At 43.2% G+C, this 12,632-nt stretch overlaps 1 protein-coding gene across 4 annotated transcripts in view; it reads right to left on the bottom strand.

Moving 5' to 3' along the window:
• Window positions 1–12,168, bottom strand: part of cbfb (core-binding factor subunit beta) — a 32,783-nt gene extending 20,615 nt beyond the window's left edge. For 3 of the 4 annotated variants that reach the window (XM_041939573.1, XM_041939574.1, XM_041939570.1), the window contains exons 1-3: window positions 11,749–12,167; window positions 11,121–11,207; window positions 5,165–5,281 (exon numbers count right to left, since the gene is read on the bottom strand). In XM_041939573.1, the coding sequence (XP_041795507.1) occupies window positions 5,165–5,281; window positions 11,121–11,207; window positions 11,749–11,826 (282 nt within the window). In that variant the 5' untranslated portion in view covers window positions 11,827–12,167. Of the gene's footprint in view, window positions 1–5,164; window positions 5,282–11,120; window positions 11,208–11,748 lie in introns of all 4 variants that reach the window. The other variant, XM_041939572.1, reaches the window with a different exon arrangement.
• Between the last annotated feature and the right edge of the window lie 464 nt (window positions 12,169–12,632).

Below are 12,632 nucleotides of genomic sequence, written 5' to 3'. Positions count from 1 at the left end.
CAGATAAGGATAAAAAGATTTTTTGAATTTTTAAGTTTTATAAGGGAACTTTTTTCAGCTGGCCAGATGGATGCGCCATATTTTTTAATTAAAAGTTAAGAAATTTCCACTTTAGAGTATAAAAATAATGGTATAATGTGGGATGAAGTAGGAAAGTTGGGGAGTGACCTCTTGTAGCATTAATGGGCCAATGTTCAGCATTTTGTAAGAAAAATACAAGCCACGCCACACATTTATTACAATTAATTCTCAAAAAAACATAAATGTTTGCACCAAAAGTCTAGGCGCTAAAAGTAAAAAAATATGCAGGAAATGGTTTGAGTATGAATGAAGCCTCACACATGTGTGTTTCTGAGTGTGTTTGAGCTCCTCCCTGACAGTCCACCCTCCTCCATCATGTAGCTGACGGATACTCATCTGCTTCTCATTTAGCCCCCCCAACAACCGCCAATCTCTGTCTGTCTCTTTCTGCCTCTTTTCACTCTTTTCTCTCTGCTTTGGGTTTTGTTTACTGTTTATATGTTTGTGTGTTTTTTTGTGTATAGATGTGTGTGTGTAAGGCTTAGCACGCAGTCTGGCGCCGCCGTCTCATCAGCATGCAGGGGTAGTGCGCACACACACACACACACACACACACACACACACACACACATACACACACACACACACACACACACACACACACATAGAGAAACAACCTTCAACAGTGAAACTTGCACAGTAATTCCTGTGGTTTCAACCTCATTTAAAGTCACATCCTCAGATATGATTTTTCCACCAGCAAACGGTTGGTACTGGAGCCAGTTTCCAGTTTCCGAACCAAATCTCAAGTTCCAATTGATTTCATGACCGAAAAAGCAGTTTGGGGCCAGAAAAAACGGCCTGTTGAGGCCTCTTCACGCTGACACTTGAGTAAAATGGAATGGGAGTGTTATGAAAACGAGCAATAACTTGTGCTGAAAAAGACACAAACGTATATGTTTAAAAAGGTTAATGCATGCACCCCTGGTTAAAATCTGAGGCATTACATTTACAGACACACACACACACACGCACACACACACACACACACACACACAGTGGAGATCGTTAGGCAAGCTGGAGGGATAGAGCGCAGGACAGGAAGGAAGGAAAGACCAGTATCTGTTTTACCTAAAGGACACAAGCATGGCAGTTTCTTCACACAAAGGAAACCACAAACAAAACTATGGAAACATTCAGAACAAACAAATTCAAAACATTTAACATCAAGACGGACATGTATGTCGAGGAGACCAGGAGGGGCAGGGAGCTGAGGTAAAGTCACAGACAGCTGTCTTTGAAAGGGAAATGTGTTTAAGTGATGGTGAAAGGGCTGTGCTAAAGGTAAGGATTTCAGGCAAAAGTTCAATATCAAAACAGATGATACAGTTTCTATGTGCTTACCTCCACATGTGCTTCAATATACATGATAATATGAACAGCTAGTGATAATATTGTCAGACTATTACAGTGTGGAAATTGCAAATGTACCTACTGTGCAATGCAGACAGTGAACTGCCTGCCTGTGAATTTAGTGCACATGTCATGTAGCATTTCGTTTTTCTCAAAACTGGCCACATTTTACCTCATTAATTCTGCATCTCTTCAATAAGGAGGATGACAGTAAAGTAAAACCTCAAAGACTAAAGCCCACTGACTTGGAGGTGGGGGGTCCTTCCAAACTCGTGCTGTATAGTCACACATTGTTAAAGCACATAGAAATGTATTTTAAATTCTAGTGGAGAGCCCCAGAAATATGTCCCGCTGGATTCAAATGATGCACAGCAGAGCTAGAGCGTTTCCTTTTGATTGGAATAAGATGCTTCTTCCAGCCTTCAAGCTAATTAAATGCAAAAAAGGAAAAAAAAAAAACAGCATGTGGGCCTAAAAGGTCTATTTAAAAAAAAAAAAAAATCAGTGAAGTTAACTAGCACCCGACACAACAACCCGACGTTCCTCCTCCTGTTTCTCGTGCTTTCATTTTGAAGCAGGCAGCCAAAATGCTCTTAGTCCAACAAAGGCCTTCATTCTGCTCGACTGGTCACCAGACCCATGCCTGACTTCTAATGCAAAACGCATCATGGTTAGCCCGCATGGACGAGTCCAGCTCTGGGTGCCACACAGACGCAGGGTTAGCATGAGTCTCGCTCATGGGAGCGACACGCCACCATCAGCCAGTGCGGGAACAGTTGCATCCTGTTTTCAAATCCAGCTCCAAAGCTCATTTTAGAGCCTTAAAGGCTGCTGATGAAGCAGCTGCTGATGCTACAATTCATGTCTGGGTTCATGCTTGCTAGGAGGTTAGCTGCTAATGCTAAAATTAACCTCGTCCACAGCTGGCTCCCATTAGCCTGCAACAACACTGAGAGCCTGTACTTCTACTCCTTCATGCACGCACACACACGCGCGCACACACACACACACACACACTCTATTATTTCGCCAAGTTTAACCTGGCTGTGCTACCCTTTTGGTTTGGCACCGCGTGTGTTTGGAACCGAAGGCGGGAGAGAGGGAGGGAACGGAGGAGGAGAGCGGATGGAGGGAGGACAGGAGCGAGTGAAGGCGGGGAGGTTAAAAGGGGGTAGCGGGGGGATGTACGCAAAAAAACATAAGGAACGGAAAGAGGGAGGGAGAGGGGAGGGAAGGAGGAGCAGTGTGGATGTTCATATAAAATGCCACAAGAATAACAAACACAGGAAGAAGACGGGAAGCTGAAAATATGTAGGGAAAAGAAATAAAAATGAAGGAAGAGGGGCAAAAACCGTAACCTGGACCCTCAGTCTGGATCATAGCTCGTGAGCTACCGTCTCATCCACAGTCCACCCTGACTTACAGCAGCAAACTTTATTATTATTTTCATTCACGTTTATCTTCAGTGTTACTGCAATCACTCTGTGTTTTTATAAAGAAATATGTTTGGCATAAAATGAAGAATTCAAAAAAGGATTTTTTTCAACAGAACATTTTGGAAGCAATGAATAAAAAAATGACTGCAAGAGAAATAACCCCACCAAGCATCAGACATGTGTGTGTGTGTGTGTGTGTGTAGTTTGACAGTAATTAAGAGAAAAAGTTGCAACGTACACAAGATCTCTGCCTCGGCCTGACAGTCGTATTCCACAGGGAGGTCCGGCAGGAATCCGAGGGCGGGGTGGGTGTGTGTGTGTTTGTATGTGTGTGTGTGTGTGTGTGCGTGTGTGTGAGAAATGAAAGCCGGTATCGTGGCAGAGCAACGCAGCAGAAAATGTACACTCACTACACAATTAAAGGCTCAGCATTGGAAGCCACTTTCTTTTAAAACAATCTCTCTTTTTACTGTACATTGTAGTCAGGAAACCACATTCTGCGCTCGCCTGTCCTTTTTTATACAAGTGGAATATAAATGAATATTACATAAAAGTAAAGACTGAAAGCTTGTACTTGTGTCTTCTGTTGGAGCTGCATGAAAAGAACATTTCAGCGATCTGGAGTGACTTATCGTGAGTCGCTGTGCTGGTATATTGCGACTTCTGTTTCTCAGTTTAAAAGATGAATATGGTTGAAAAGAGGCGACTGTCAGCAGGTTTATCTGGATCCTCTGACATGTGTGAGTATGTGTGTGTGTGTGTGTGTGTGTTGTGCGAGCGCGTCGCTTCAGTCCTGCAGAACCTGCTTTACATTGACGACTCCTAGCCTCATTAAAACTTCATAGATCTGTGAGCACCGCTGAGGTGACAAAGGAGAAGGTATCGTCTTTCACACACACACACACACACACACACACACACACACACACACAACCACACAAACCTCTGTTGCTGCCATACACATGCATACCGTCTTCTTCTCTCTTTGTCTGACAGACACACACGCCACATCAGAAAGTCTTCTTCTGCAAAATGTCTGACGCCCATCAACGCAAGCACACACACTCACACACACACACACACACACACACACACACACACTGTTCCCAACCATCAGGGCACTTGTGTTAAATAATTAACAGTGTGAGATTAGTCCGTCAGCCTTGGGGCATGGAGGTCCATCGATTCCCCAGAATGCATTTTTAATGAGCCGCCAGCAAGCATTCATTTCAGCTAGCCAGTGTCCGTGGAGGACCTGACACACACACACACACACACACACACACACACACACACACACACACATGCAAAGTCCAGGCTTTGCGCCAAGGGAGACAATTAACATACACATAAACACAGCAGCAGCAGCACCTCTGCATTGTGCAGCACAGTGGATATCACCTTGACGACAGCAGCAAACCAGCATCCTCTGAACTCTTTAAGTTGATTAACTTTGATCTTGATCAAGCACAAGCACGACTGAGCTAATAATGTTTTTCATCAGCCTACTGTTGTGTGACAGGAAGCCCAGCAGTGATTTCCCCTCTGTGACCAGGATCACCGAGATTCAGAGTGTGTGTGTTTGGTGGACGGCTTGAGACGGTGGGTTTCGTCTGAAAAGCACCACAGAGCAGTAAACGCCCAGCACACACTGGTTTAAAGGCTCGTCTTCCCAGACCAGGGGGCTGATTACAAAATGATCCCTTTAATTTGTCTCTGTGGATAAAAACCTGACACATAAAACAATCGATTCTGTCGAGGGCAGATGGCTCGACCTAAATGTACATGTTAGGTGTCAACACGCGCAACCCTGATATCCAGACACACATGTTCAGGAGGATGAGAGTCAGCGTTTGCATTCGTGAATTCACATGAACTTTTCTGTCTTGCGCGGGTGTCTGGACTGACATTTTGATTCCATAAAATAAAAGAGGAACAGAAAGCGAAACAGCCGTCAGAGATGCATGTGTTTTTTTTTTTGTTGGTAACAGTTTCACATTGTCGTATGTGAAAACAAAGCTGGGTGAATCAAGCGCAGTCATGTGAAAGCATGAGATAAGAGGCAAAGATGTTTTCAAATGTTGAAAGAAGAGATTTCGTCAGCGGTTGTTTTGGTTCAGATCTGGGTGCCACAGGCCAAGTTACTGTGTTTAATAAGTGTTTTCCAGCCTCTGTGCTACAACACAGACCATGTGACCTTTACAACAGGTGAAGGGCAAAAGAGAGAAATGTGTGTGTGTGTGTGTGTGTGTGTGTGTGTGACCAAGTGGGAGGATATCTTGCACTTGTCCTACCTTTCCTGTCTCTCTCTCAAAGTCGACATACTCCCTGGTGGGAACCTGCCTCTGATCTCCGTGCAGGTTGGCTGGAAAGAACTGCAGAGAGAGGTTGGTACCTGTAGCAACAAAGGCCTGGAGAGAGGGGGGGGGGGCAGAGAGAGAGAGACATAGAGAGAGAGGGGGAGAGAGAGGATAAAGTTAAAGACAATCTTCAAGAAAAAGAATTAAAGCAGCATTAAGTGATTTGGTCTCCACTGACGCCTGAGGAAAATATGTGTCTCTTGAGCGTCCCCACCTGCCACATGTTTATTTGGGCTCTTACTGTTTCAGGGTACAGTTGCTTGTTAACAGGAAACTGCTGCTCACAGTTTCACGTGGTGGTGGTGGCTGTTGACGAGAGCTGCGAGACTCAAATGCAGTTAGCGTACGGTTGGAGAGCCCAGACGGTGAAGCGAATGCGGCTGCGCAGGGGGGTGTGATTTATTGGGTTCAGCGCGACCCACGAGCCCCTCACTTCACAATTTATTAATGGTAAAACTGCACTCCATTGATTCTACAAGTCAAAGTCAGTTTACTATTATGGGAGATATATCAAACAGCCTGTAGAAAGAGCTGATTAATGTCTTGGTTCTGGAGGAGCTTTGACAAGTCTGAGAAAGTCTCTCAAGAGACATCACGCAGTTAGCCCAAGGGAGGACACATTTACAGAAGAAACAACACAAAGTGTTACAGGCTGCAGGCGTGGAGTTCGGAAGACATGGGTGCTCACCAGGCAGGGAGGATCTGAACAAGGATGCTTTTGAGTTAAGTGCATCAAAGAGCATCAATTTGAGCTTTCTTTTTAGGGCACCATCTAACAATTATTCTCATTATCAATTTATCTGCCTATTTTCTTTATTATATTCCAGTAAATAGTGAAAAATGTCCACATCAGAGCCCATGGTGACGCTTTATAACTTTAGCTTTAAAACTGAAAAATGTTAACAAGCAGATAAAACATCTTGAAAGCAGAGAATTTATTCCTGTTTTTTTGTCTTTATTTTCTATTTAATTAAAAAAAAAATCAAACACTTTGATTAAATCAACTCATTGTTGCAGCTGTGATAGATTCTGGAGTTGCCCTCTAATATCAAAAATACGACTTACGGCACAGCAGATTCAAACACATTTCACATGCAGATATCACAGTTTCATAGAAATGCTTCCAGAGGGTTTGCGCATATATTTAACGGCTGAATGTGTGAATAAGTTTAAATGTCTTATTTTGGGTCAAAGCCTGGAGGAGTTTCAGTTTGATCGACGGCATCAGAGTTGCTCTCTTTCTCCGTCTCTCTGTTTCTTCTCAGTCTAGCCGCTCTCCTCTCAGTACGAAAGCACAAAGTGAACTACTGGCTCGCTCTCCTCACACACACACACACACACACACACACACACACACACACACACAAACACACACACACGCACACGCACACACACAGCAGCTTTCCTCATTTTTGATTTCAGTAAAAAGGCTTCTTGCTCTAATGGGAGACATTCCTATCACAAAAAGGCTGTACGTGCACACGCATGCACACACACACGCACACACAAACACACACACACTTGTGCACGCATGCATACAGAAACACAAATAAAATGAAAATCAATAGAATGCATTTCTGTTGCAGTCAGAAAGCAATGAATGAGAGAGAGGCAGAAAATCAAGTTAGAGAATGTCTGTTTTTTTATGTGTAACTGCATTTGTGTATGTGTGTGTGATGTGCTGTGTTTGCTGAGACAGATCAATACTAAGGGCATTAGGGCTGCGACTGAGCTGGAAGCATATGAATTATGCACCCTGTCAAGTCTGTCCCTCATCAGCGAGCAAGAGAACGAGGAAGAAAAAGTGGCTGAAAGAGAAGAAGGAGAGAACAACGGTGAGAGGAAGAGAGGGAAATAAAGCGAGGAGAAAGCTGAAAATGACTAAGTGTGTAAATGGACACACAAAGAGAAAAAAGCTCTATCATACACACACACACACACACACGTATATACACACACACACTCACAGAAACGAGAGCTCAAAGAACCCAGAGTCATCATTTCTGCTGTATTTGAAGTATTGGATTACAACCATCTGATACTCATTTGCTGCCTACTACTGCGGGAGAAAAAAGAGGGAAGGAGAGGCAGAGAGGAGAGAGATGGAGGGAAACTGAGAGACAAAGGAGGAAAACGAAAAAGAGAGGGAGAAACAGACAAATGGAGGGAATGAGAAGGGTGGAAGAGAAATGGAGGGAAATGGGACAGCAGTGGTAAAGACAGCGTGATGAATGTAAATAAAGTCAGACGGACAGAGAGACAGGACATGGAAGAGAGAGGAACAGATGAAGACGGAGAAAGACAAAGAAGAAGAGAGCAAAGGAAGTAAGAGACAGAGGAAGAGGGAGATGGGAGAGGAGGTGGAGGAGAGACCAGCACAGCATGAAAATCAATAGTAGTTGAGAAAGCGACTCATCTCTAATGAGCTGAGCTGAAGATAATTTACTTTGAATTATTGTCCCATTTATCAGATCAATCCTGAACATTTTAGTGTGTGTGTGTGTGTGTGTGTGTGTGACATTTTAGAATTCCTAGAAATACACAGCTGCTTAACTGCATTTTTAAATGGCATGTATATTGTAAAGATAATGGAGAGAATCAGCTTTAAAAATGTTTAATTCAAGGTAAAATTAGACATTTGCATGCATTGCTTTTTGACATGTGTTATATGATGTTTTTTATTATTGTTTAAATATTGGACATTATGTCATTTTCTGTATAACATGCAGAATATATAAAAAGGAATAAAAGTGAGAAGAAACTATTTTGGCAGTAATACAGCCAGCAGCTGGAAAACATTAATTTCATCCTGCACATATACAGCATATAGAACTGAGGGCTTTTCTTTTCTTTCTGCCCCTCGTTAACAGGCCTTTTATTTATTTACTTAACCAGCTTCTTCTTATAATAACAATTTGTTCTGAATTTTCTTGTAAAATGAATACTACATTTATGAAATTATTAGGAGACTTTATTAGAGTCAGTCTGGAGAGAAAACAGTTTTTAAAGGGATACATGTTTAAAGATCCTCTCCATGTAAAACAAAAATGATAAACTGTGCATGCTTTATCCATAATAAAAGATCAATTACCCTGCCAAAAGGTCTTCAAATTACATCTCCTCCTTTTCTGACTAATCTAAAGCTAAACTAAACTTCTATTTTACTGAAAAATCATGGCAAAAATCACACTTTGTTACATATTGGACTGTGACTGGCTTCCAAACTAGTTGTAATGTCTTTACGTACATCTCTTAAACTCACATTTAAAGGTAAAATATGAAACATTTTTGCATTCAAATGTCCAAGAACAACTAGATCTCCGTTAGAAATTGTGTTGAGTTGTGGGCTCACATTATCCCAAATGTTTCCAACAACGTTCAAACCGAGAGAAATCTGGAATTCAAGGTAACGGTGCGTTTCATTTATTCGCCTGTCAGAGGCGTCGTGTCCCCACTACCCCTCTAGCTGAAAAAACGTTAATACGTTTCCTCATCTGTGAAGATGATTTCTGCCTGAGTCCCATCATCGCCAGTGGTGATTCTTCAACAAGGAAGACAACAACTCCCATGATCCCACACTACTTCACAACGTCACCAAACTACGTCTTTTGTTACTGTTTTGATTGAGAGTGGCAGAAATCACACTCTCTGCATTTAAGGTAAGTACGGAGACATTTTCGCTCTCCAGCAGATGAACGTCAAAATCTGCACAGAGAAGAATAAAGTTCAAACAACATAAAACGTGAACGTGGCAAACGCTCTGCAACCAACTGATTTTTTTGTTGTGACGGACAACAATCAAAACACATTATTGATCAGAGAGGAACTTAAAAAAGTCACATGAACTGAATATTATCCTCAGAAATTGTTTTTGTTTTCTGTTCATCTGCCTCAGCTGTAAAAAAAAAAAAAAAGTGGTCCTCGACGGCACGTTCGAGCCTCACCGTGTCAGACAGTTGTGCACGCCTACCATGAAAATAGCAGAGGGTCTTTAGCGGCGTCTGGCCGATAGATAAATCAGCGGCATGATGTCACACCCGCCACCAAACCGTTAAAACCCTGGCCATCAATTTTCACAGCAGAAGAGGCTTATAAATACAGTGAGGACAGACAGACAGATGGACGCATCACGTCCCACTAAAAGATGGTAAAACTAGATGCCCCCGCCCTGAGCCCCCCCGTCATGATGACAACATGTTTGTGAAAAATACCTCAAGGATGACTAAGACGGCACAAGTTGTGTCTGTGTGCGTTCGTGCCAACAGCCTGAGGGCTTTTCACTCGGCTTCACCTTTTGTCGAGGACACCATTTAACAGATAGCTTCAAACAGGCCTGACACTGCGAAGCGTGGAGTAATTGCATAATGACAATATGAATGTGCCCTTACTTGCTTTTAAGTTATAAACTGCTCGCCGCAGCGCTGCACCCAGTATTTTCCAAAGAAAACAGAAGCAGCAAAAGTAAGACACGCAGACGTGTTGAGTTCCTGAAGGACATTTATCTCCTGCAGGTTAACATTTCCTAACCTGTGATGAACATATGACATACGATGCTTTGTTATACTGTGAATTAAACCACCCAACAGAATACAAATGTACTGCCACCTATAACCTTATAATCATAGTAATAATCCAGCAGCAAAATATATAATTACACTCTTCTGACATAGAGTATTTTGGCTGCATGCACTGAGTACTTCTACTTTTATTCTTTCAGTAAATGTTGCTGGTAATAAATCAGATTTTGAATGCAGGACATGTAGTGGATTATATTCTACACTGTGATTCATTTGGCTTCGGTAAGTGTTCACGTCCAGACCCTTTGCTTTTGCCATGTCAAAACTGGACAACTGATGGGATGCATTTGAAGACGTGGCCGGAGAGAAGCGCACTTTGGAAACGGAGGGAGGCACCGTCACTCTTCCACCGTGACACTGCTGCCACAAACTGCCTCCAGCTGCAATAATCAGCCGCTCCTCCAGAAATGAAAATGAGGAGAAACACCTTTCAGTGGAATCCAACACAACAGCACAACCAACGACTGAGATCAACACAAAAACAACTCAAGCCGAAACATCGACAGGCCTCCAACCGTCCAAAACCCCAAAGATACTCAGTTCACCATCACGTCAGACAGAGGAAAGCAGCAAATCCTCACATCTGACAGGCTGAAACTGGGAATGTTTGCCATTTTTTTTTACAGATTTTCTGTTAATTAACTAATAGATTACTCTTTTAGCTTTAAAAAATAAACACTTAGACGCCGGTCATATTTATAGCAGGCCTGTATTTCACTATTGACGTCATGTGTTTCTATTTTTCTGCTCTCTCGCTGTCTCTCTGCTTCATTCACTACATGTTTACTGTATATACCAAAATTAGACATGACAGGTGATATTTACTCAGGTGACCAATTTTAGGCCCCAAATTACAGCCCTGACCGTGTTTATCGTAACCTCAACTCGCCTGTGTGATAACGTGCGTTAATGAGAGCTTCTGAGACAAAAGTCTGCAGCTGCAGAATACAGAGGGAAGAAGTCTGTGAGTGAAGTTAACCTGGTGGGTCTGCATGTCTGATAGCACGTCTACTTCCTTGTACAGGGACACATCAAAACATCAGCACACACACGCACACATACACACACACACAAGTGTTTCTGCATTGTAGAGCTGCACACAGTGAACTCAGCGTTCTCACAATAAGGGTTCATTTGTCTCTTAACGTGGAGACAACCTTGAGATTATTGTGATGTGTGTGTGTGTGCGCGCTGGTGTGTTGATTAATTTAACAAAATAAATGTCACATGCATAAAGTTTGTTCACACATTTCCTGCTTGCTCTTCCAAGCAGAAGACAGAGGATGAGAGAGAATGTTTGGTTTTGCACTCACTACTTCTGACCGTCCGTCCCTGCAGGCGTTCTGGAAGCGAGCTTGTCTCTCCTCGTGGGGCCGGTCCCTGAACCCAGTGTATTTAATCTACAGCGAAAAGAAAACACAAACTCTGAGCAACATGTACATCTATACTCTGATGTGTACTGTTATGCTCTGAGTGCACGTCATTGTTTGACTTGGGATGGAAAACAGTCCAAACAGGGCCCTTTCACGGTGAATGGTGATGCCTGTTTGCCTCAGCAGGCTGTAATTTGAAGAGAAGCAGCAGGAATTTTGATTTAAGGCAAAATGCATCATTCTTGGTTTCTGCTCTTAATCACACATTTAAAAAAAATCTGTTCAAATAGGAAAAGAGTAGAAAGTAAAAGCTACTTGTTGGATTCATTTAAGCATAAAACAAACAAAAACAGCAAAAGAAGAAAAAGTCTAAAAAAGAAAATGTGCAGGCTATCACTGTGTGGCTTTGCGGGGGTTTGAGTCTCTCCCTCTGAAGTTACTGAATGAATTGAAGGGACCTGTCTGAGGCTTAGACGAGGCGAGCCGACATGCCTCCCCTCTCTCTCTCCCTTTATTTCCGCCGTCTAAAAGAACGGACCCAGTGTGGAGGAGCTCGGCTCACACTCACCTCACACTCCCTGCCCAACTTGCGGAAAAACTCCTCATTGTCAAACTTGCTCCTCTGGTCCGGGACTACCCTCGGCATCTTCACCAGCGCTTTCCGGCCTGTCGAGACTCACTTGGTCGCCCTTTAGAAAAGTTGAGCTGCGTGCGTCTGGCCGTCCGTGCCTCACTCTGCCTCTCTTTCACTCACTTCTCTTCCGTGTCTGTGTGGGCTTTTTTTTTTTCTCTCTCTCGCCTGTGTGGAGCAATGTGCTCTGTGATCCTGGTTGCCGCTCTCACTCTGATGATCTGCGGCTCCTGCGCGCTCCGCGTCGCCTCTGGCTCCAAATGGCTCTTATTAAGTGACCCAGCGCGGTAGATAAAGCTCAATTTGACCGTGTGGCGCTCTCTCTCCCTCCCTCTCTCTCTCTCCCTCACTGCCTCCCAGTGTCTCTCCACCTCTCTCTCTCTCTCTCTCTCTCTCTTGACGAGCGTGTGATCTCAAGCAAGTGGCAACAACCGAGCGCTCTCTGTCTGCGTCTCCAGCCTACCTGCAACTTTCAAGTGCTCCTCCCAAGTCGGCTAAACCTGCCGATTACTCGCGCATTCAAGAGCTTTGGGACACAAATAATGCACAAAGCACGAGGGATTAAGTGAGTATAGACCATGGAGGCGGCTTTAATTAAAAGTCATGAATCATATGGCCAAGGGCTGTTTTGTGATCTGGTGCCAGAGGAGGAAATATTTGCTTGGAATGTAGCCTGATTTACATTTTTATCTATGTATCATCATTAGGGTGGCAGCTGTTACAGCATGATTCAGCAAAACAAATAGATAAAAGAAATACTTGCTGCAGTTGCCTATAAAATGCGTTAATCTCGTCTTTAAAACAAATAGAAATGAAAAAAA

Source organism: Chelmon rostratus, chromosome 6, assembly GCF_017976325.1.
Source record: "Chelmon rostratus isolate fCheRos1 chromosome 6, fCheRos1.pri, whole genome shotgun sequence".
Classification (NCBI taxonomy): Eukaryota; Metazoa; Chordata; class Actinopteri; order Chaetodontiformes; family Chaetodontidae; genus Chelmon; species Chelmon rostratus.
The sequence above is the reverse complement of the archived record's forward strand: the minus strand, read 5'-3'. Positions and strand labels throughout refer to the sequence as shown.